General features: G+C 42.1%; 1 protein-coding gene across 5 annotated transcripts in view; it reads right to left on the bottom strand.

Moving 5' to 3' along the window:
• Positions 1 to 7,018: 7,018 nt before the first annotated feature.
• LOC140453546 (amine sulfotransferase-like) overlaps positions 7,019 to 26,225 on the bottom strand; it is a 33,609-nt gene continuing 14,402 nt past the window's right edge. For all 5 annotated transcript variants that reach the window (XM_072548325.1, XM_072548326.1, XM_072548323.1 and 2 more), the window contains 4 exons: positions 22,677 to 22,803; positions 18,040 to 18,134; positions 12,381 to 12,558; positions 7,019 to 10,510 (listed from right to left, as the gene is read on the bottom strand). In XM_072548325.1, coding sequence (XP_072404426.1) covers positions 10,401 to 10,510; positions 12,381 to 12,558; positions 18,040 to 18,134; positions 22,677 to 22,803 — 510 coding nt within the window. In that variant the 3' untranslated portion in view covers positions 7,019 to 10,400. The remainder of the gene's footprint in view (positions 10,511 to 12,380; positions 12,559 to 18,039; positions 18,135 to 22,676; positions 22,804 to 26,225) is intronic.

Here is a 26,225-nt window from a genome sequence, read left to right as displayed (position 1 = left end):
GCGGGGCGAGGCGGAGCGGAGAGGGGCACGCACGCGCGCGGACTCACAATGCCTGCTGGGAGATGTAGTGTCTCCCTGCGAAGCCCGCAGACCGTTAGCCGGAAGAGAAAGGCAGCAGAAGACTACAACACCCCGAATGCACCGCGGCAGCATAGCTAAACCGTTGGACTACTGGAACCAGAACTCCCAGCGACTTTTGTTAAAAAAAAAGCCATAACCCCAGAACAGGAGGCTATTCAGGCCATTGTGCTGGTTCTATTACACAGTGCCTTGGAGATGTGCCACATATATAAGAGGGTTAGAGTTTTATGTTATCATTATTCATAATCTGTGGTTAGAATCTATCTGTAGTTAAAAAGTAATCATTGTTAGCAAATGAATGTAGTGTTTTCTGTAAGGCTATGTCTAAAAATCAGATAAATTGGGGGATTTTACGTACATTTATAACATTTTTAACCTTTGTGGTGACTGTGGGAATAGAGGGATTTGATTTCCAGGGCATACTCCATTGAGGCATAATTTAGATTAGATTAGATTCCCTACAGTGTGGAAACAGGCCCTTCGGCCCAACAAGTCCACACTGACCCTCTGAAGAGTAACCCACACAGACCCACTTCCCTCTGACTAATGCACCTAACACTATGAGTAATTATAGCAAAGCCAATTCACCTGACCTGCACATCTTTGGGTCGTGGGAAGAAACCAGAGCACCCAGAGGAAACCCACACAGACACGGCGAGAATGTGCAAACTCCAGGCTGGACACTCACCCAAGGCTGGAATTGAACCGGAGACCCTGGTGCTGTGAGGCAGCAGTGCTAACTGCTGAGCTTCCGTGCTGCTCTGAATAATATTCATCACTACCCCACAAACCCGTCAGCTATTCTTCCTGGCCAAATCTCACCTTGTACACTTTCATGATGCCCAATGCCCCACTGTTTGGCCAAATCAGTATAAACATGGCCTAGAATTAATTTCAGTAATTTGTTCTTATTAAGTATCCAAAATCCTTAGTTTTAAAATAGCCCTTCTCTCATTTCAGTCCATGAAATGCTGGCAGAGGAGTATAGGAGAAGGTAGATGTAGATGTAGATGAAAATGATGGAAGAAGTTCCATTCTGTATGGAGACTGATGGGGCTGAAGGAGATTGATCTGGATGTGTTTAATAGAGCAGACAAGATTGAAGGCTCTGTCAACTGTGAGAACAATAGATATTCTGAGTTAAGGAGTATAGAAGACGCATCATAAGAGCTAGTACAGAGTTTACATCATCCAATCCAAAATGACAGGGACAGAGAAAAAGCAAGAATATAAAAAATTCCTTACAGGATTTGATTGAAGAAGTGCACTCAAAGTGGATAAGGGAGACCTTGAGCTCTTAGTGAATATAGGTTGATAGCCTCTTCCCATAAATGAAGGCAGAGAATTTGAGGAAGGGAAAGGAAAAGTCAGAGCTTAACCACTTGAGAGTGAAAATTGGAGATTGAAAGTACAGGAAATTGAGAATTTCCAGTTTAGGGCAAGAGCAAGAAACAGCACAAACTGAGTCATTATTGTACCAGAAAAAAAGATGATGAAGTGGGCCTGAGTAGGTCTGTAAGAAAGAAGATAGACTTTCATTTAAAACAAAAGACTTCCTACATTTGGATCACATTTTAGAAATCAAAGGAACAATAATGCTCCTATGATTTTATGTGTAGACGTTTCTATATGTTGAAATTTTGTAATTTATTTGATATCCATGTAATTTATAGGTTGCATTATTTGCTATTTCTTGGAGGATTCCTTTGTATCCTCCGCATATGTGTGAATTCTGTTCGTTGTACTATTTTAGTCCTGTTCCAAGCAATTTATGCAGTTTAACCACAGGCAAACCTCCAATAACTGATTTTTAAAATCAAGATAAAACTGCTAGACATTTTTTTCAAAACTAGTAGCCGCGAAGACTTTTTTTTCCTTTCCCTGGATTTCCATACTTTCTTCAAACCAAATGTTGTGGAAAATGGCAACACTGTCCTCACTTCATATCGGCCTGTCCCTCGGTACCATCATAATCCCTAGTTGCATATGCACATTCACCAGTTTGTGAGAATAGCTCTGCATGTGGGCTTTCTTAATGCTGCTTGACTTCAGACAATCAAAGTAAATTTGGAATTGTGATGCTCTTGGATCACTTTCCGAAGACCTCATTTGCTGTAATCCATCCTAATTAATCCAGTTGTCTGCATTTTGTTATTACCAGCCTTTCTTCAATGCTATACAAATTGCAGTGTATATCTTATTGGATCATGCAGACAAGATGAAGATAGTTGTGTTATGACCAGTACCTGGGCAAGGATCTGTAATTTGTTTTGTTTCCAGATAGATATCTGAAAATGGTTATTATACTCCTGGTGAGGAGGGAACCCTTCAGATTTCAACCCCTCGTTTATCACAACATAGAGTCATAGAGATGTACAGCATGGAAACAGACCCTTCGGTCCAACCTGTCCATGCCAACCAGATATCCCAACTCAATCTAGTTCCACCTGCCAGCACCTGGCCCATATCCCTCTAAACACTTCCTATTCATATACCCATCCAAATGCCTCTTAAATGTTGCAATTGTACCAGCCTCCACCACATCCTCTGGCAGCTCAATCCATACACGTACCACCCTCTGCCTGAAAAAGTTGCCCCTTAGGTCTCTTTTATCTTTCCCCTCTCACCCTAAACCTATGCCCTCTAGTTCTGGACTCCCCAATCCCAGGGAAAAGACCTTGTCTATTTATCCTATCTATGCCCCTCATAATTTTTTAAACCTCTATAAGGTCACCCCTCAGCCTCCGACGCTCCAGGGACAACAGCCCCAGCCTGTTCAGCCTCTCCCTGTAGCTTGGATCCTCCAACCCTGGCAACATCCTTGTAAATCTTTTCTGAACCTTTTCAAGTTTCACATCTTTCCTATAGGAAGGAGACCAGAACTGCACGTAATATTCCAACAGTGGCCTAACCAATCTCCTGTACAGCCGCAACATGTCCTCCCAACTCCTGTACTCACTACTCTGACCAATAAATGAAAGCATACCAAACGCCTTCTTCACTATCCTATCTACCTGTGAATCCACTTTCAAGGAGCTATGAACCTGCACCCCAAGGTCCCTTTGTTCAGCAACACTCCCTAGGACCTCACCATTAAGTGTATAAGTCCTGCTCAGATTTGCTTTCCCAAAATGCAGCATCTCGCATTTATCTGAATTAAACTCCATCTGCCACTTCTCAGACCATTGGCCCATCTGGTCCAGATCCTGTTGTAATCTGAGGTAACCCTCTTCGCTGTCCACTACACCTCCAATTTTGCTGTCATCTGCAAACTTACTAACTGTACCTCTTATGCTCACATCCAAATCATTTATGTAAATGACAAAAAATAGAAGGCCCAACACCGATCCTTGTGGCACTCCACTGGTCACAGGCCTCCAGTCTGAAAAACAACCCTCCACCACCACCCTCTGTCTTCATGGTTAATCAGAACAAATCCCTTCCTTGGAAATACCTTTTCCCCCGTCAGTGTTTTTGTTTTGAAAGGAGCCAAATTAACCAGGATTTTCTAGGATAAAAAGTTTATGAGATACTACATGTGAGAAAAGAAAGTTAAATGTGACACACACAATAGAAATATAAATTGAGTAAAAAGGTAATGACTAAACTGATATATAAATCAGTCTCTGAGTTCTGAGATGTGTGGTTGGTGGAATGTATCAGATGTTAGATTGGATGCTACAACTGACTAACCAGCTATGGGGGTGGCATGGTGGCTCAGTGGTTAGCAGTGCTGCCTCAGAGCATCAGGCACCTGGGTTCAATTCCAGCTTTAGGTAACTATCTGTGTGGAGTTTGCACATTCTCCCTGTGTCTATGTGGGTTTTCTCTGGGTGCTCTGGTTTCCTCCCACAGTCTAAAGGTGTGCAGGTTAGGTGAATTGGACATGCTAAATTGCCCGTAGTGTTCAGGGATGTGTAGGCTAGGTGCATTAGTCAGTGGAAATGTAGAGTGATAGGGGTAGGGGAATGAGTCTGGGTGGGACCCTCTTCAGAGGGTCAGTGTGGACTTGTTGGACCAAATGGCTTGTTTCCACACTGTTGGGATTCAATTATCTTTCCAAAGTAACACTGTCAGTGAAGCAGTTGATTTCACAAATGTTAGCTGACACAGTTACATAGTGATGAAGGTTGGGAAATGAATTTTCAGGATATACAATATTTTGAAAAGGTAAAGCAATGGAGGAATAGTTGTGCTAGTATGGAATGACATGAGGACATTAGTAAAGAAGGATTTTGGCTCAAAAGATCTTGAAGTAGAATCGGTATGAGGGCAGATTAGGAATGGCAAGTTTCAGAATTAATAGGTGGGAATAGTTGATAGTTTATATTGTGTAGAATGTTTTTGTGACACTTACCATAAGGATTGGCATCATCTATGCTAATATCTCAGAATTTTGGACTGAAATATTTTTAAAAAGGAGCCAAAAACACTGACTAAAAATGGATATGTGCATTATTAGATTAGTTACAGTGTGGAAACCTGACCACATAGGTTGGCTAGGTTTCATGAAACAGATGTGGATTAAACAAAATATTGCCACTCCATCAATATATACTTGATTATCAATGAAGTGACGACAGGGTCATCAACAGTGCTGTCAAGCAGCACCTTAGTTAACAGAGATTATCTTCAACATTAAGGTTGCACTCGACCATGTGTGGCATCGAGGAGACCAAACTATTTTAGAGTCAATGGGAATCAGGGACAACTCTTCACTGGTTGGAGTCATATCTGGCAGAAAGGAACATGTTTGTGGTTCTCTGCAGGAGTTTCTCAGGGTAGTGTCCTAGCTCCAATCGTTTTCAGCTTCATCAAAAACCTTCCTTCGAACATAGGGATGTGCTCTTATCAGGGAAGAATGTTCAGCATCATATGCCACTTTTCATATGCTGAAGTAGGCCACATCCAACGTTGATAATATGCAAGCTTGGATTGAGAAGTGGTAAGTAATTGACAAGTGTCAGCTAATGACGATTTCCAAAAAGAGACAGAATCTAACCATCGTCCCTTTACATTCATTGGTCTTACCTTTGCTGAATCCTCCATCAACAGCGTATTGGTTCTCAAAAGCTGAACTAGACTAGCCTTATAAATAAAAGCTGAACTAGACTAGCCATATAAATAAAACAAAGAATGGTGGAGGCTGAAGATCTGAAACAGAAATTGCCGGAGAACTCAGTAGGTCTGGCAGCATGTGTGGAGAGAAAACAGAGTTAATGTTTTGAGTGCAATGACCTTTCTTCAGAAGCCATACAAATACTATGCTTACAAGAGCAGGTTAGAAGCTAGGAATACTGCAGTGTGTAATTCACCTCTTGAATCCCCAAAGTCCACTCACTATGTACAATGCAGGAATGTGATAGAATACTCCTTATTCACCTGGATAAATGCAACTTCAACAACTCTTAAGAAGCTTAATAGCATCAAGGGGAAGCTGCCTACTTGACTGATACCATATCCACTCTTTACACCATTAACACAGTGGCAACAGTGTGTACCATCTGAGAAGCACTGCTGCCAGTCACCAAAGTTTCTTAGTCAACATCTTCCAAACCCATAACCCAACTGCCATCCAAAAGGATAAAGTCAATTGATGTATGGGAATATAAACATCTGTAGATGCCCCTCTAAGCAACTTGGAAATATATTGCTCCTCATTATTTATCAAGGGCATTCAAGGTTGAACAATCTATGCTGACCCAGCCAATGATGCCCACACTGTGGCTGTGTCAGAACAAGGAAGGTGGAGTTTTGATTCTAGAATTTTAAAAAGGCACTCTTGCATGTTTTTTGGCTGCTTCGCACTGTCTGTCTCTTTAAAGTATCTTTGTTGGTGAAGGTAGGTGCAGGATAGAGTTGGACTTCCTATTCCAACGCCCCCCCCCTTCTCCCCTCACCCTCTACAGCCCAGAGGCTGCTGAATGAGCTGGGTAAAAGGTCTACAAGAGTTCCTGGAGCTCTATCACAGTTAGTCTTTTTAGCTTTCACCCAGCCATACCGATTACCACCAGCAAACACCCATATGATTCAATACTAACTCCTGTCCTCCACCTATCCCATGTTTTTTTAAACAGCATTGTTTTTTTAACAATGTATTGCCAACCCACCAACCACCCTTGTCCATTCCCATGCCAATATACCCATCATCCACCATGGGCAGACCTCAGGAAACATCTTGAGATGAAATAATACAGAAGTCTAAATTTTGATCTTCTTTAGATTAAAGAAACAGTTCCATTCATGAAAGCCTATTTAAATATTTAAATCTCAAAGGTTTAGTTCCTTGTAAAAACAAACCTCTATTCATAACCTAACAGCAAAGGCAGCTACATCTTTAATAAGATAATTGAGTTGTAATTACAATGAATTTAGAATTCCCTGAGCAGATAATTATAGCTGGTGATAAAAGTAAAGTATCAGTGTCCTTTAGTAAATGCTAACAAACAACTATTCCAACAATTGAAACCGAGTTATTCCAATCTCATTGACAGACAGGAAAGAAAATCTTTAAAAAGAAATTAAGAGTTTGGGATTTAATAACCTCATATCATGACAGTTTTTAACCAATCAAGACCATTTATATCTGTACTATAAATCTGTGACAACAAATCAGTGGATTAAGGGTCTTGCTGCTGGAAATGAGGTATATACATGAACTCAACATTGAGCATTCAGTTTTAATGAGCTGAATGAGTTTGGGTTTCTCTCTGTGAGTCCCCCTTCCCTCCACCACAAAAAATAATGTGATAGGTCAAAACAGAGGGTGGCACTTCCACATCCAGGTACCACCTGCCATTTTAGAGTCTGTGGAGATCTCAATATTCCCTGAAAATCTGACAGTAAAATCACATTTCAGTTTCTAATTTTGATTGAACGTCATCCTCCATGAGAAAAAAGCATGCATGTATGAATCAATTTGCAAGAATGATGCGAACAATTTATAAATGAATATATTATTTATTCTTAAAATACATCAAGTGCAATACGTAAGATAAATGATCAAGTAATTATTGAAGTTTTATGGAGTAGTAATATTGGAGAATCACTTAAGTATTCTATAAGGAAGAGAAGTTTATTCATGCTTAGTATGGCAAGGCAATTTCTCACAACACCTCATCAGTGTCTGAAGATTACTCTCTTGGCTAACTTTATATCAAAAGACTATAATGAATAGAGGAATTGTTCTGGGAAAACAGCCCAAAAGTATATTAGCCTGTAGAAGTTGGCAAACAAGATAAATTGTGAAGTCGAAAAAAAATCCTCCAAATGCAGGGATCGACTTATACACCAAGTATACAAGAAACACTCCCATGTATATGAGTGGTCGCCTTTTTGAAGTATAATTGGCATTTGACTAAAGGAGTGTCGTGATCAGTCGTTTCTGCAGATTTTCACAAAACAACCCACATTGCTTGATAGGGCGCTTGCATCTAATTTGAGGTACCAGGAAGATAAAACATATATTGCGAGGTTGATGTGTCCGAAAAGGAGGTTGAGTTAGAGAGGAAATGCAAAAAACAGGATTTCAGGCGCCCGAAAAGTGAGTACATCTTATCTGCCAGGTTGTCTTAAGCACTACAATTCACGTCACTTTAAATTATATATTTTATTTATATATGAGAAATTTAAATGTATTGACAGAGATTTTGTAATTCAAAATGTACTGCATTTGGTTTTCATTTCATGTACTCTTGCTGCAGTCTTTTCATGAGATTAGTAATCATCGCATCTATTATGAATTTGACATTGATTGATATATATATCATAGTGTGTGTGTATTTGGACTATATATAACAGCTATTAAGGTCTAAATGTATGTATATCAGTGAATAATTGAAATTAATATGTGTAAGTATTGAAGATAGCAGCTTAAACTTAGAGGAGATTATTAGGGTGTTTACATATTAGAAGTTTGGTGCTTAGTTAATCATGAAAGAAAGCTGTAGATTTCAGAAAGATATTAATTGACTGGTCAGCAACACTTAAATACTTGGGAAAGTGGAAGAATTTCCATCAAAATCCTCTTAAAAGGTCTGGCAAAATTTTGTCACCAGGACAACAATTGGGAGTAAAGCTATCCCATCAACAGAATGGACAATATCTGTGAGGAGCTGCACTTCCAATCACAGGCTGGTTCTGTCTTGGAAACATGGGAGAGAAACAGTGTGCAATCAGATCATCAGTGAGGTGAGTGGGAGCAGTCAGTAGTGCTGCCAGGCAGAAGACTGTGGCAATGGAAGATGAGGCCAGGGGTTGGGGAGCAAAGCTATCATTCCTAGAGTCTGGAGGGAAGTATAGATGCAAAGCGGCAAGAAACTGAAAAATGGGGGTGGAAGGAAATGCAAAGTGAGGGTGAGGAGCTATAAAAGGGTGGGAGAAGAGGGACTCCAAATTTACACCTTTTACCGAGTGAAGCTATAGTAATGGACATGGTCAATTGGCTAATTTAACATTAAACAGTTTTATTTCTGTAAAATACGTCTTTTTTTATGACTTAAGGTGAAGTGACTGAGTCAAAAGCAATCATGCAACTGTTTAGTTGTGACCTCATCAGTCTATTGAAAGATTGTTTAAGGCTTTTTTTTAATGTAAAACAGTATGTGCAAGCTATTCTTTTAAATAGATGACTGATGTTGCTAAAGTATGCCTGTTGTCTTATGCCAATTTAAATACTGCAGTGCTGAGGAAATTAATGATTTCCTTATATGTTGTGGCTTTAAGTTTATGACAGTTAAGGATACTTGAGGATGTTGTCGAATTCTCAAATACACCAAACATCAGCAAAGATATCCCAGACATGAAGATAAATCAAAAGTTAATTTGTGACCTTATCACCTCAGAAAGAAATCAGTGAGCGTGAGAAAGGAGCCCTTGCAAAAAGTGACCCACAAAACACGAAAATTCGTCAGTAAGAAATTCTGAAGAGAAGCCCTTGAAAAATAAAATATTTTGATACTGGTCAGATGAGCAAATGGAATTCAATTCGGAGAAGTGTTATCTGCAACAGTATTTCTGGATAAAGCAAAGAAATACTCTACAAATGGTACTGAGAAGTTTCTAGGAACAGAAGAACCTTACAGTGTTTATCCACAGGTTTCAGAAGATGTCTGGGCAGATAGTTAAAGTGGTTAAGAAGGGATGCAGGATATCTTTCTTTATTATCAGGTGGAGACAGTGGCATAATGAAAATATCACTGGATTAGAAATCCAGAGGTACAGGCTAATGTTCTGAGGACATGGGTTAAAACCCCACTATGGCAGCTGGTGAAGTTTGAATTTAATATAGTCTGAAATTAAAAACTCGTCTAATGGTGGCCATGTAATCATTGTTGATTGTTGTAAAATCCACCTGGTTCACTAATGTTGTTTAGGGAAGAAAATCCATTCTCTATAACTGGTAGCCTACATACAACCCGAGATGCACAGTAATATGGTTAACGCTGAAGTAGCCTGGAAAACCAGTCAGTTCAGGAGTTGTAAGGGAAAGGCAACAACTGCCAGCCTTACCAGATTTGGGATATGTGAGGGAGAATTTTGAGAAAGGGGTTTATTGAGGCAAAGAGACAGAAAGCCAATAAGGAATTTCTTGGAATTGTTGTGTCTGGAGACAAAACAAAATGCTTGGATCCAAAACAAAAGTTCTTGTTTAGTGCAAAAGGAAGTGAATACAAAGAAGGGAGGTCACTCTTCAGTTATATTGGCTATTGGTGAGACCATATTCAAGTACTGCGCATAGTGCTGGTCACCTTATTTAAGGAAAAATATAGATACATTGGAAACAGAACAGAGAAGATTTACCAAAGCAATGCCTGGTTTCATGAGCAAACATTGAACAGGGTGGACTTGATCCAGTGGAGTTTCAAAGAATAAGAGGCCATTAGTTTGAACAGTACAAGATCTTGTAGGGTCTTGTAAAGTTTGATGCAGAATAGATATTTCGCGCTATGGGAGAATTTAGAGTTAAGGGTCTTTCTTTAAAAATTATTTAGAATTTTTATTTGGAATTTTCTTCCTTTAAAAGGCAGTGGGACCAGAGTGAATATTTTTAAGTCAGGATTGGAAGGATTTTTGATGAACAAGGGGGGTGAAAGATTATCATGGTTCGGCAAGAATATGAGTTTAAGATGACAATCAGATCAGCTACATTTTTATTAAGTGGAGCAGGCTTGAAAATCTAAAATGCAGACTTCTTTTCCTACAACGTCTTTGCATGCCCTTATAGGATATATCAGGAAAAGCTCGATAGAAAGTTATTGGAGAATCACACAGTTTGCAATTTTAAAATGACAAATTATTCGGGAATGAAGTCTAATCAGTCACATATTGTCAAACTTCAGAGGGAAGTCTCCCATTTTCTTCTGGTAGATGGCATCAAACCACTCATTCTGAGACACAAGAAAGTAATTCTTCCAGTCTCCAGTAATTCCTAAGAGCAGAACATCAGAGATTAAATATTTAGTGAAATGTGCTCGACACATAGACAAAGAACAAAGAGACTTGGGAGTGCAGGTTTACAGCTCTTTGAAAGTGGAGTTGCAGGTAGATAGGATAGTGAAGAAGGCATTTGGTATGCTTTCCTTTATTGGTCAGATTATTGAGTACAGAGGTTGGGAGGTCATATTGCGGCTGTACAGGACATTGGTTAGGCCACTGTTGGAATATTGCGTGCAATTCTGGTCTCCTTCCTATCGGAAAGATGTTGTGAAACTTGAAAGGGTTCAGAAAAGATTTACAAGGATGTTGCCAGGGTTGGAGGATTTGAGCTACAGGGAGAGGCTGAACAGGCTGGGGCTGTTGTCCTTGGAGTGTCGGAGGCTGAGGGGTGACCTTATAGAGGTTTATAAAATTATGAGGGGCATGGATAGGATAAATAGACAAAGTCTCTTCCCTGGGGCAGGGAGTCCAGAACTAGAGGGCATAGGTTTAGGGTGAGAGGGGAAAGATATAAAAGAGACCTATGGGGCAACGTTTTCACGCAGAGGGTGGTACGTGTATGGAATGAGCTGCCAGAGGATGTGGTGGAGGCTGGTACAATTGCAACATTTAAGAGGCATTTGGATGGGTATATGAATAGGAAGGGTTTGGAGGGATATGGGCCAGGTGCTGGCAGGTGGGACTAGATTGGGTTGGGCTATCTGGTCGGCATGGACAGGTTGGACCGAAGGGTCTGTTTCCATGCTGTACATCTCTATGACTCTATGACACAGTATATAGATAAGTCTAAATTTGAAATTAGTAATAGATTAATAATTTCAACGGAATTATGCATTTACAATGTTGCACATCAATTCAAATCTGAATCGGAAACACAGATTGAATGGTTCTGTGATAGACCATTACTATTGAGGTCATGATTTGAATTGCAAAATTGAAAAGCATGGGGCATCAAAATTATTATATCCATGGAGTGTCACCAGGGATTTCCTGAGATGGCATCTTTGTGTGTGTAATGTTACTGCAGGAAGTATTGGAGTTTGGAATCACCCCTATGGAGTGCAAATAAAGATCTACTGTGAAACCGTTCCCGCCTAATTTGAAACATTCAACATTAACACTAATGCTGTTTTTCTGTTAGGCAATTCTGTTTCTCAATTTCAGGTAAAATCTATCCCATTTTTAGATACTCGCTGGAAACTACAAGCACTTAAGAAGTCTAAGACAATATTCAAGGTTTGTGTAGAGATTTGTCACTCAGGTGCCGATTGTTGTGGTTGTAGTAGTGGATATGTTCGCTGAGCTGGGAAGTTGATTTGCAGACGTTCGTCCCCTGTCTAGGTGACATCTTCAGTGCTTTGGAGCCTCCTGTGAAGCGCTGTTATACTGTGTCTTCTGGATTCTATTTGGTTCCATTTCTGCTGATTCCGGTTGTCCATTGTAGTGGCCGGTATATTGGGTGTAGGTCAATGTGCTTGTTGTTAGAGTCTGTGGCTGAGTGCCATACTGGCCACGACAACAAACAACCGGAACCAGCAACGAGTAGCAGCAGAAATGGAGCCAACTAAATTCCAGAAAGTACAGTACAGCAGTGCTTCATAGGAGGTACTGAAGATGTCACCTGGACAGGGGACAAAATGTCTGCAAATCAACTTCCCAGCTCAGTGAATATAACCACATCTAAGAAACCATCCTTGAAGACCATTAATGGTGAGAATGCACAATTAAGCCAATTATTTTTACATACTTTCTATTAATTTAAAATCCTTCTCAGTAAAAATAAGGACTGAATAGATACCAATCTTCCAAGCAACCATAAAGCTGATTTGTACTAACCTGCTTCTGATCACTGCATTACTCACCTTTTCGATAAAAAGAGCCACTCTCAAAATTGAACAGGTCTGATACACTTTTGTAGTTTGTTTTTGGGTTTTCTTTCATATGTTTAAATGTGCATTGATTCAAAATTGACTCCAAGGTTTCTTCATCCAATTTTTTATTCAGAAAAGATGCAACTTTTTGGACCACACTCTGGAGATCCTTCAATAATTCAGAACGGGAAGTCATTCAAAGATAAATCTAAAACATAATTATTTCCTAACATTCATAAATCTGACTAGCATTCTCTTATGCTCAAGGTACACACGTCGACTAACAAATTTTATTGTTGAGATCAGCAAAATTGTATTCTGTCTCATAATGACCATAATTCAAATTTTTTCAACATCATCTTGATAAGTGATACAGTAAATCATAGCCATTATGGGCCAGAGGCATTCACATCTGTGTCAGGCATTAATGGGTTCAAGCCACACTCCAGAAACTTGAGAACGCAGTCCACCTTGCCAATTCAATATAATGGTGATGGTGCACCACACTACGAGAAATGGGGTCATTGGTAGACTTGTTACAGCGAGGTCTTGTTTCTCTCTTTAGGTGATATAAAGGATCCACAGAATTATTTAAAGAAGAATATGGGAATGCTTCTGACTCTCCAAATAAGTTATGTGAGATAGCCCAAACTTAATTTTTCTCTAAATTTGCATTGTCCCACTGTACATTCTGAATGTGAGATTCAGGCAAAGCAGAAAATGACCCCGGTTTGGCTGAAAAGTAGATTGAACACCATGTTTTCCAGCCATTTCAGACCAAGACCTAGAATTATCAACTTGACTTGTTCTCATTATAGTTATCACCAAGGTTTACTGTATGAGATTAAACAAAACGAAAGGGCCATTTGATCTTACTGTTCATGAGAAGTACTCAAAATTAATCTCACTTTCTATGCACTTCTATCTGCAAGATTCCATTGAGCCAGGGAGATCTTGCCCACTGTTTCAATCAAGTTGCCTCTTACTCTTCTAAATTCCAGTGAATATGAGTCTAGCCTGTCCACCTTTACCCAAGAGAGAACCTACACATTCCAGGTATTATTTAGCAAACCGTCTTTGAACTGTTTCCAACTGCTTCTTTGGTACCTTCCTTAAATAAGAAAACCAATACTGTACATGATATTCCAGATAATGTACATGAAATTCCAATTCCAGATAATCTCTGAACAATGTCCTGTATAATTGAGGCATAACCACCATACTTTGTTTCTTGTGAACTACCAATCTATGTCTAGGACAGTACATTGCCACTGAAACTATGGGCTTTAATTTTCTGTAATAGCATTGGAAATGGCACTTTACCAAATGCCTTTTAGAAATCTGCAACAAATATAACCACTGATTCCTGTTTATTTCCAGCATGTGTTACTTCTTCAAATAACTCCAATAAAACAATTAATACTAAAATTGTATTAATTTTGCCTGATTATCTTAATTGTTTCTAATTGCCCTGGTATAGTGTATTTATTAATAGCTTCTGGTGTTGTTCCAGTGCGTTAAGGTGGCTGCTGTGGGTAATTCACATTTCAGCTCCATGAGGAATGTGAGAAGGACAATGGCTTTGTAGGCCAGAAGTTTAGTCTGAGCCTGTAGGTCATGGTCTTCAAACATCCTTCTTCTGAGATAGGCACAGGCTCCACTGGCACAGCTCAGGTGGTGTTGTATTTCTGCATTGAAGTTGGCCTTGGAGGAGAGAAGGCTGCTGAGGTATGGAAGGTGATCCATGTTTTCAAGGAGATAGTTATTGACCATTGTTGTAGGAGAGGTGAAGAGATTATTGATGGAGTACTAGAGTGCTTTTTATGTTTAAGGCTAAGGCATTGGAGCCTTATATTCCTTGGCAAAGCCATCCAAGATTCACTGCAGACCTTCCACAGAACATGCTGCAATGGCATTGACATCAGCATTCTGAATGTAGTAGAGACCTTGCCCTTGGCCTTGAGCCTAATATGGTTGAACCTGTCAGCCATATGATAAGTGATTTGAATTTCTTTGGGCAGGTTTTGGCCAGTGAGATGGAGGGTGGCATCAATAAAGGTGGTGAAAGGAGTGGGTGCGATGATACAGCCCTGTTTGACCCTGTCTCCATGGTGAAAGGCTGAGTCACCAATCCACATTTGCTAAGCACTATCGCAGACATGTCAACATGCAGCAGCCTCAGTATCCCGATGAACTTATCAGGGTGGCTGCATCATGACAGTATCTGCCAGAGAGCCTGGTGGTTGACCATGTCAAACGCCTTAGATTGGTCAATGATGGCCATGTATAGCAGTTGTTTCTGTTCCTAATATTTTTCTTGTAATTGGTGTTCTGTGAAGATCACATCTATTGTTCTTCTGGATGGGCAGAAGCCACACTGCAATTCTGAGAGTATTTCCTCACAAAACAGCAGAAGTCTGTTGCCAGTGGTTGACAGAAGGGAAATAACTTCTGTAATTCCTACAGTTAGCCCTGTCACCCTTTTTGAAAATGGTCACAATCAGAGCAGCTCTGCGCTTCAAAGGGAGTTCTTCTTAGAGCCAAATCTACAAGAGCAAGATATGCATGTGTTCATGGAGCTGTAGGCCATCGTCCTTTAGGAACTCGGCAGGAATCCCATCAGGACCAGCAGCCTTGTTGTTTCTTCCCCATGACGGAGAAAATCTTCCGTTTCCCACCCTTCTCTGCCTCTGCAAGGACTGTTCTCTTTGCTAATCCTTGGTTCGTGCCACTGTCCCCACCAACACCACCATAACCCCACCTGAACCCAAGGTACCTTCCGCTTCAACAAGAAAAGATACAAAACCTGCTGGCACACCACTCCCGTCCCCTTCACCCATGGCTCCAAACAGTCCTTCCAGATGAGACAAAAGTTCACCTGCCTCTCCTACAACCTAGTTTACTGTATCCGGTGCTCCTGATGTGGTCTTCTCTACATTGGGAAGACCAAACGTAAACTGAGGGAATGTTTTGCCGAGCACCTCAACCGGGGGTTGACCCAACCTCCCAGTCGCTGCCCATTTTAATACCCCTTCCCACTCCCTTTCCGACATGACCATCCTTGGCTGACTCCATTGCCACAACAAATCAGATCACAAATTGGAGGAACAACACGTCATCTTCCGCCTGGGTAGTCTACAGGCCAGAGGACTCAACATTGAGTTCTTCAGTTTCAAATAACCTTCTTCCCATTACCTGACTCTTTCCAGCCCCTCTCTCTCTTTTACATTCCTTACAGCCACCAACCGGATTCATTCCTCCTTCCAACCAGGTCGTACCCTTTATCTGTGTTCACCTATCCCCACCTCACCACCTTTTCTCTGCAGCTCCTGTTACACCCACCCCCAGTCCTGAAGAAGTGTTACACCCAACACGTTGATTTCTCCACCTCCTGATGCTGCCTGGCTTGCTGTGTTCTTCCAGACTTCTGCTTGTCTACCTTGGATTCTAGCATTTGCTGTTTTTTTTGTCTCTAACCTAGTTTTTGGCATCTGTCCCACTTTTTCTGATGGAACCTTCTCCAAATCTAGGGAAGTTTGAAAATTAAATTCAATGCATCAACTATCTCTCAAGTCACTTATTTTCAGAGCCAAAAGGAAATGCATCAGGACCCAGAGACTTGTCAGCCTGTAACTCCAACAATTCACTCTGTACTAATTCTTTGATGTTTGGAATTTATTTGAGTTTATCACTCCCTTTCATTTCCTGATTTATCATTTCCTAAATAAATATTTTTCGCTCTTGCTATGTCTCTACTCTTTGATTTATCACATTTTCATTATTATGATCCCGTGCCATCACTATTTCATTTAAAAACTTCTCTTCTTCCCTACTTGTATAGCTCATTGGAACATTGGTTCTAACAAGATTCAAATCTGGACCATCACAATGGGGCAACTCTCACTTTCCCTAGTACTGATGCCAGTCTCATGAAGCATGGCCCATGCGTTAACATTACCCAGCCATTTTACCCATTCATATTTGCTTTATATTTCTATGTCTCACAAACTTGATTGAGTTTTTTGAAGAAGAAACGAAGAGGATTGATGAGGGCAGAGTGGTAGATGTGATCTATATGGACTTCAGTAAGGAATTTGACAAGGTTCCCCATGGGAGACTGGTTGGCAAGGTTAGACCTCACGGAATACAAAAAGAACTTGCCATTTGTATGTAGAACTGGCTCAAAGGTAGAAGACAGAGGGTGGTGATGGAGGGTTGTTTTTCAGACTGGAGGCCTGTGACCAGTGGAATGCCACAAGGATCGATGCTGGGTCCACTAGTTTTGGTCATTTATATAAATGATTTGGATATGAGCATAAGAGGTATAGTTAGTAAGTTTGCAGATGACACCAAAATTGGAGGTGTAGTGGATAGCGAAGAAGGTTACCTCAGATTACAACAGGATCTTGATCAGATGGGCCAATGGGCTGAGAAGTGGCAGATGAAGTTTAATTTAGATAAATGTGAGGTGCTGCATTTTGGGAAAGCAAATCTTCGCAGGACTTATTCACTTAATGGTAAGGTCCTAGGGAGTGTTATTGAACAAACAGACTTTAGAGTGCAGGTTCATAGTTCCTTGAAAGTAGAGTCGCAGGTAGATAGGATAGTGAAGAAGGCATTTGGTGTGCTTTCCTTTGTTGGTCAGAATATTGAGTACAGGAGTTGGAAGGTCATGTTGTGGCTGTACAGGACATTGGTTAGATCACTGTTGGAATATTGCGTGCAATTCTGGTCTCCTTCCTACCGGAAAGGTGTTGTGAAACTTGAAAGGGTTCAGAAAAGATTTACAAGGATGCTGCCAGGGTTGAAGGATTTGTGCTGTAGGGAGAGGCTGAACAGGCTGGGGCTGTTTTCCCTGGAGCGTCAGAGACTAAGGGGTGACTTTATTAGAGGTTTATAAAATTATGAGGGGCATGGATAGGATAAATAGACAAATGGGGTGGGGGAGTCCAGGCCTAGAGGGCATAGGTTTAGGGTGAGAGGGGAAAGATATAAAAGAGACCTAAGGGGCAACCTTCTCACGCAGAGGGTGGTGTGTGTTTATGGAATGAGCTGCCAGAGGAAGTGGTGGAGGCTAGTACAATTGCAACATTTAAAAGGCATTTGGATGGGTATATGAATAGGAAGCGTTTGGAGGGATATGAGCTGAGTGCTGGCAGGTGGGGCTAAATTGGGTTGGGATATCTGGTTGGCATGGACGGGTTGGACCAAAGGGTCTGTTTGCGTGCTGTACATCTCTATGACTATGTGGAAAAGATTTGCTGATTTCCTCCTCGGTTATTGTTTAACCAGCAGCATTGTCAACTAAACATGCTGCCAAATCTCTCTTCTAGTGAGGTAGTTTGAAGAAAACAACTCCCACTTTTCCCAAAATGGTAACCATTCTGACTTTCTTTTATTCATTCATTAATGGGTTGTGAGTACTGGTTGCTAGTTCGGCCGGCAGATGTTGCCTGTCCAAAATAGAATTGCCCATTCAATTTACATACTTGAATTTTGAGCATGTTCTTCAAAGTAAACATTCTGATTTATAGAATAACCTGGACTCTGAAAATTTAATGACACATTCCCTGCTTTAATTGTTTTGGGTCCACATAGTTCATGATTTATTCACCATCTTTAGTTCCAATCATAAACAAATAAAACTTACATTTTTCATATCCTCATATGCCACAAACAAGATGTTGAGTTCATCTTTATGACTGTGCCAGTCTCTGATATGTTCAAACCAAGATCCAAAAAACACTTCAAAAAATAAATATAGTGAGTCATCCACAAACATTCACTTCTGTCATTGCATGTCTGTTAATATTTATTGTAAATAATGGTGGTTAGTACTGATCCTGTGCCGCTCAACTTTTCACAAGTTACAATTCTATAAATGCTTCCTTTATTGCAATGTATTTTATTAGCCAGTCACCTGTTCATGCTGATGCGCTATCTCCAATACCATGGCTCTTATTGAGTGGCCTTATTAGATTAGATTAGATTAGATTAGATTACTTACAGTGTGGAAACAGGCCCTTCGGCCCAACAAGTCCACACCGCCCCGCCGAAGCGTAACCCACCCATACCCCTACATCTACCCCTTACCTAACACTACGGGCAATTTAGCATGGCCAATTCACCTGACCTGCACATCTTTGGACTGTTGGAGGAAACTGGAGCACCCGGAGGAAACCCACGCAGACACGGGGAGAATGTGCAAACTCCACACAGTCAGTCGCCTGAGGCGGGAATTGAACCCGGGTCTCCGGCGCTGTGAGGCAGCAGTGCTAACCACTGTGCCACCGTGCCGCCCATATGTGTGCTGTGCCTTATTGAATGCCTTTTTGAATCCCAAAAATGTCAGATCTACTGGTTCCCTTTTATCTCACCTGCTTGTTACCTCGAGAAAGCACACTAATAAATTTCTCAGGCATCATTTTCATCTCGTGAAGCCATACTGACTGTGCTTGGATATATTGTGTATTTCTAAACCCTCTCCTATTACACAAAAGACTTTATTGTTTGCCCAATGACATTTAAAGTTTTGGAATAAAAGTAAAATACTGCAGACATTGGAAATCTGAAATAAAAACAAAAAGAGCTAGGTAAACTGAGCAGATCTGGCAGCATCTGTGGTGAGAGAAAACTGAGGTGATTCGAGACCAATATTACTCTTCTTCAGAAATGAAAGGAACTGGAAAGTTGTGGTTGCCAGGATGTTGGCAGAGGGGGGGCAGTCGTGGGTGCGACAGATTGTGAGGCTATCCCCAGCAAAACATAAGAGTGCTAATGATGATAAAGTGAACTAGAGATCTAAATGAAGGTATGACAAGGAGAATATGTGCCTGTTTTGCTGACAGCAGAGATATGGCCAGCAGAGGGATGTAAGAGAAATGGAGGATAGAGGCCATGGAGATGTCAAAGTGCCGAAGAGGAAACCAGTGTTAAGCTAACTAGGAGATAGTTGTGTTTTTTTCCCTCTCCTTCCGTTTTTGAATAAGTGTTTCCACCAGCAGTTTTCTATTGCAGAATCTATAAATTCCTGTTCAACTACTACCAGTATGTCCATTATCTCTGTGGCTACTTCTTTTGAAATCCTTGCACCCATCAGTTCCCTTCCCCACCTTTCCCTCCACTACATCAATGATTGTAGCAGTGCTACCTCGTGTTCTCATGAGGAGCTTGAACAGTTCATCAACTTCACAAATACCTTCCGTCCCAACTTCAAATGCACCTGGAGTATCTCAGACACCTCCCTCCCCTTCCTGGATCTCCCCATCTCCATTGCAGCGACTGACTAAACACAGATGTTTACTACAAACCCAAAGACTCCCACAGCTACCTGAACTACACCACGTCCGCCCTGCCTCCTGTAAAAACACCATCCCCTATTACCAATTCCTCTGTGCTCTGCAGCATCTGTACCCAGGATGACCAATTCCACCATAGAAAATCCCAGATGCCCTCCTGCTTCAAAGATTGCAATATCCTCTCCCATGTGGTCAATAATGCCCTCCAGCTCATCCCCTCCACTTCCTGCACCTCTGCCCTTGAGCACAACCCCTCCCAATGCAACAAGGACTGAACCCACCCATCCCCAGTCCTCACCTTCCACCCCACCAATCTCCATATACATTGCATCATCCTCTACCACTTCCACCACCTACAAACAGATTCCACTGCTAGCGATACATTTCCCTCCCTGTCCCTATCAGCATTCCGGAGAGACCATTCCCTCTGTGACTCCCTTGTCAGATCCAAGTCCCCCCCGCCCACCAGCTTTCACCCCATTCCCAGCACCTTCCACTGCCACCGCAGGAAGTGCAAAGTACGTACTGAGACCTCCCCCCTCACCTCTGTCCAAGGCCTCAAAGGATCCTTCCACATCTAACAGTAATTTACCCGTACTTCCACACACATCATCTACTGTATCCATTGCACCCGATGTGATCTCCTCTACAGCAGGGAGACAGGACGCCAACCTGCGGATCATTTCAGAGAACATCTCTGGGACATCTGCACCAATCAGTCCCACCGCTCTGTCGCTGAACACTTCAACCCCACCCTCCCACTCCACCAAGGACATGCAGGTCACTGGGCCTCTTCCATCACCACACCCTTACCACCCAACACCTGGAGGAAGAATGCCTCATCTTCCGCCTTGGGACCTACAAACACATGGGAATAATGTGGATATCACTAGTTTCTTAATTTCCCTTCCCCCCACTTAGACCAGTCCCAAGCCTCCAACTCGGCACTGCCCTCTTGACTGTCCATCATCTTTCTCATCTGTCCACTCCACCCTCATCTCCAACCTCCCCTGCCTTTATCTATCTATTGCATTCCAGCTTCCTTCGCCCCCACCCCAATCCCATTTATCTCTCAGCCCCCTGCCCCCCAAGCCTCATTCATGATGAAGGGCACATGCCCGAAATGTCGATTCTCCTGCTCCTCAGATGCTACCTGACCTGCTGTGCGTTTCCAGCACCATACTCTTTGACTCTGATAGTTATTATGTGATATTTTAGTCCTTTGATTATTTCACATTTTGGGAATGCTATTCATGTCTTCTACTGTGAAGATTGTCACAAAGTATTATTCAACTCCTGAGGCATTTCTTGGTTCCCCATTCTTATTTTTCTAGTCTTCTTAGAGAAAAGGGGCTTTTTAAAAACATATTTAAAAAAAGCTTTTATTATTTCCTTTTACATTACTTGCTAATTTGCTTTTGGTTCATTTTCTCCCTAAATTATTTTTTGGCCTTTTAACCTTTCCCAATCCTGTGGTTCACCACATTGTCTTTCACTCGAATATTAACCTTAACTTCCTTGGTTAACCATGATCCATTTATCCCCTTGCTTGGATTATAGAGAAGTGACTGGTGGTGATTTAACCTAAGTGTTCCCAGATCTCAGGCGAGAGAAGAGGTTGAGAAGGAGAGTCCTTCATGGTAACCTCAAACTGGTGATGGGAATTGAGCCCACACTGTTGGCGTCACACTGCTCTGTAAACCCACAATCCAGCCAATTAATTCCCAATGCACATAGTATTTTGAAGAAAAGAAATGAATTAATGCTACAAATAGACGTTAATGTGTATGATCTAACAATAATTACAGAGACATTGTTGCATGGAGATCAAAGCTACAAACTAAATATTCAGCCGTAACTGCCTATTGAAAGGTCAGACAGGAAGGGAGGTTAGATTACTTACAGTGTGGAAACAGGCCCTTCAGAGCACACAGAGGAAACCCACGCAGACACGGGAAGAATGTGCAAACTCCACACAGTCAGTCGCCTGAGGCAGGAATTGAACCCAGGTCTCTGGTGCTGTGAGGCAGCAGTGCTAACCACTGCCACTGTGCTGCCCACGTCGGTGAGACTTATTTGATAGTACACAAATGATAAATGTAGTATTAGGAACTTATCTAGGATTGGATGGTATCAAATTCACATGGATGGAGGTAAGAAGTAACAAGGGAAAGAAGACACTAAGTGGTAGTTTTCTGCAGGCCTTCCAACAGTTGGTGTTCTGAAGAACAGAATTAATCAGGATATAATAAGGGCATCGGTTTAGCTCAGTTGGCTGGATTGTGGGTTTACAGACCAGTGTGATGCTAACAGTGTGTATTCAACTCCCATCACTAGTTTGAGGTTACCATGAAGGACTGTCCTTTCCAACCTCTTCTCTCACCTGAGGTCTGGGGGCACTCAGGTTAAATCACCACCTGTTGCTTTTCTATAATAAGAGAGCCCCTATGGTCTGCGAAGACTATGGTGACACAACTATATGCATTTGAGTAAACAGCCATTAATTTTGTCTTTTTGCCAGATGTCTCTTCTTTGACCATAGTTGCTTACTTTTAAATGCTTGTACACTCTGTCCCACGCTGGATACCATTGTCACTATAATTTCCCTGTAATACCATCATATCATTTTGCTTTATAAGTCTACATACTCCCCACCCAAGCCGTCCTCATCATTTGTTGTTGGCTGACACTCGAAACATATGCTGAAGTTTGTAGAAAATGGACCGTTTCACCAAATATGGTGGAGAAAGCTGGAACAGCTGTTTGATGTCATGATATGACGAGCTGGGAGGCTTCAGCTGTGTGCACGTATGTTCATTCCTGTATATGGAGTAGAGTAGGACCACATCTGGAGCAGCTCAAAGAGCTGTGTTCATCCCTCTGAAGGTTTTGGCTTTTGGAGCTGAATTTCTAGTTCAGAGAATCTTAAACAATTTGGTTATTTAAAATATTTGAAAAGTCCAAAAAAAACTTTTGAAAAAAAACATACCATTCCCTTCAACAAAATTCTCTAAGAAATCCTGAAAATTCTTTGGTGCCTCCAAGAAACGACTATATTCGTGAAAGTGATATGATGACACAATCACATCCTTGGGATTTCTGGTGACATAAATGATCTGGGTTGGAAACAAATACAAGAACAAATACAAATTAGTTGTCAGCTGCTGCTCATTTCATAATGCTGATACTGGGTATTAATGCACCCAAACAATTAGGTTTAGTGCAAAAGCAAAAATTGCTAGAAAAGCTTAGCAGGTCTGGCAGTATCCGTGGAGGGAAATCAGTTAATATTTTGGGACCTTGCTCAGAACTGGACCTAAAACGTTAACTCTGATTTCTCTCCACAGTTGCTGACAGACCTGATGAGCTTTTCCAGCAATTTCTGTTTTTCTTTCTAATTTGCAGTTCTTGATTTTTAATTAGATTTAGTGCACTTGGTTTCTCAGTGCTTGTTTCATTCCTCTTACTTTGATTCAATACTTCTATACCTTTTTCACATCTTAATTCTATTGTGACAGAATGCATAAATAACACCTTTTACTGCACAATCATCAATTTGTGTAGAGGATATTAAGCCTTTAAAAGTCATTTCCCAGATCACAACATATAGATTAAGAAGGAGATTTTTCTTCTGGCAGCCAGAAAGAGCCACACAGCATCCAAGTGACTGCCAGTCTTTTTAGTGACTGTGTGTGAAAAATATTTCCTCTGGTCAGTCCTAAATTTATCATTGTCTATTTTAAACTTGTGACTGCTTATTCTACTCCAAATTAAACAGAAAGTATCTTTTGAAATTTACCACCTCCAGCTGTTTCACTTTGTAACATTCCTTTGTAAGATAAAATATCAAAAAAAACATTTTATGGGTTAAGTGCTGGCAGGTGGAACTAGATTGGGTTGGGATATCTGGTCTGCTTGGTTGGGTGGGACTGAAGGGTCTGTTTCTGTGTTTTTCATCTCTATGACTCTTTTGCAGTCTGAAAATGAGAAATATCTCCAAGCTTCCCTCCTCACTTAGATCCCGACCAAAACTATCATCAGCTTTATAGGTTTCTTCTGCTTCTTCATATATACTTCGTCCAATTTATGACATGATTTTTTAGATGGTCATTCAATTATATTTTCTTTTCCTCTCTTTGAATGCATACATAGTCCCAGATGGCCTCCTTCTTCCACGATTACAACGTGCCTTCCCACGTGATTGACGATGCCCTCCAGCATATCTCCTCCACTTCATGCACCATTGCCCTTAAAATCCACCCCTCCCAATGCAACAAGGACAAAACCCCCCCTAGTCCTCACCTTCCATCCCACCAACCTCCGCATACAATGCATCATCCTCCAACACTTCTGCCACCTCCAAACGGACCCCACAATCAGAGATATATTTCCGTCCCCAACCCCTGTCAGCGTTCTGAAAAGACCATTCTCTCTGCGACTCCCTTGTCAGGTCTACGCACCCCCACCAGCCCACACCCCACTCCTGGCACCTTGCCCTGCCACTGCAAGAAGTGCAAAACCTACGCCCACACTACCTCCCTCACCTCCGTCCAAAGCCCCAAGGGATCCTTCCACATCCATCAGAAATTTATCTGTACTTCTACCAATGTCATCTACTGCATCCGTTGGACCTGGTGGGGTCTACTGTACATCAAGCAGATAGGACGCCTTCTTGCAGATCATTTCAGAGAACATCTCTGGGACACTCGAACCCACCAACCACACCCCTCGTTGGCTGAACACTTCAACTCTCCCTCCCGCTCCGTCAAGGACATGCAGGTTCTGGACCTCCAGGCGTCTGGTGGTGAGAGAGCGGCAGTGAAGGAGATCCAGGACCTCCATGTCATCGGCAGAGTGGGAGGGGGAGTTGAAATGTTGGGCCACAGGGCAGTGTGGTTGATTGGTGCGGGTGTCCCGGAGATGTTCCCTAAAGCGCTCTGCTAGGAGGCGTCCAGTCTCCCCAGTGTAGAGGAGACCGCATCAGGAGCAACGGATGCAATAAATGATATTAGTGGATGTGCAGGTAAAACTTTGATGGATATGGAAGGCTCCTTTAGGGCCTTGGATGGAGGTGAGGGAGGAGGTGTGGGCGCAGGTTTTGCAATTCCTGCAGTGGCAGGGGAAGGTGCCAGGATGGGAGGGTGGGTTGTTTGGGGGCGTGGACCTGACCAGGTAATCACGGAGGGAACGGTCTTAGCGGAAGGCGGACAGGGGTGGGGAGGGAAATATATCCCTGGTAGTGGGGTCTTTTTGGAGGTGGCGGAAATGTCGGCGGATGATTTGGTTTCGCATAAACCAAATCATCCGCCGACATTTCCGCCACCTCCAAAAAGACCCCACCACCAGGGATATAATTCCCTCCCCACCCCTTTCCACCTTCCGCTAAGACCGTTTGCTCCGTGACTACCTGGTCAGGTCCACGCCCCCCTACAACCCACCCTCCCATCCTGGCACCTTCCCCTGCCACCGCAGGAACTGCAAAAGCTGCGCCCACACCTCCTCCCTCACCTCCATCCAAGGCCCTAAACGAGCCTTCCATATCCAAAGTTTTACCTGCACATCCACTAATATCATTTATTGCATCCGTTGCTCCCGATGCGGTCTCCTCTATACTGGGGAGACTGGACGCCTCCTAGCAGAGCGCTTTAGGGAACATCGCCGGGATATCCGCACCAATCAACCACACCGCCCTGTGACCCAACATTTCAACTCCCCCTCCCACTCTGCCGAGGACATGGAGGTCCTGGGCCTCCTTCACCGCCACTCCCTCACCACCAGACGCCTGGAGGAAGAACGCCACATCTTCTACCTTGGAACACTTCAACCCCAGGGCATTAATGTGGACTTCAACAGTTTTCTCATTTCCCCTTCCCCCCACCTCACCCTAGTTCCAAACTTCCAGCTCAGCACTGTCCCCATGACTTGTCCTACCTGCCTATCTTCTTTTCCACCTATCCACTCCACTCTTCTCCCTGACCTATCACCTTCATCCCCTCCCCCACTCACCCATTGTATTCTTTCTCCCCACCCCCACCCTCCTCTAGCTTATCTCTCCACGCTTCAGGCTCTCTGCCTTTATTCCTGATGAAGGGCTTTTGCCCGAAACGTCCATTTTGCTGCTCCTCGGATGCTGCCTGAACTGCTGTGCTCTTCCAGACCACGAATCCAAAATCTGGTTTCCAGCATCTGTAGTCATTGTTTTTATCATATTCTTGAACCAGTTAAACTCTTATTGGTGTTGATACATCCATGGTCTGTTGGGAAGGATTTTCGACCAGATAATTTGGTCTTATCAGTAAATTTGAGAACTAAGTGCAAACCAAGTTATTGGAGAAATATTAGCCACCAAATATAGATGAGTGTTTTTGCGAAGAGCAGATTAAAGTGAACAGAAATCTGTGGAATGTCAAGAAACAGGCAGGAACTTGGAGATTTTTGCATTTAACCAAAGCATCTTTGGTAATGTGGCCATTGCTCAATCATAAATGATATTTTAACATGTTGACATGCAATTAGATGGAGTTTTAACCTTGCATTT

This window comes from Chiloscyllium punctatum, chromosome 27, assembly GCF_047496795.1.
Source record: "Chiloscyllium punctatum isolate Juve2018m chromosome 27, sChiPun1.3, whole genome shotgun sequence".
Lineage (NCBI taxonomy): Eukaryota > Metazoa > Chordata > Chondrichthyes > Orectolobiformes > Hemiscylliidae > Chiloscyllium > Chiloscyllium punctatum.
Note: the sequence above shows the minus strand (reverse complement) of the source record. Positions and strands in the feature narration are given on the sequence as shown.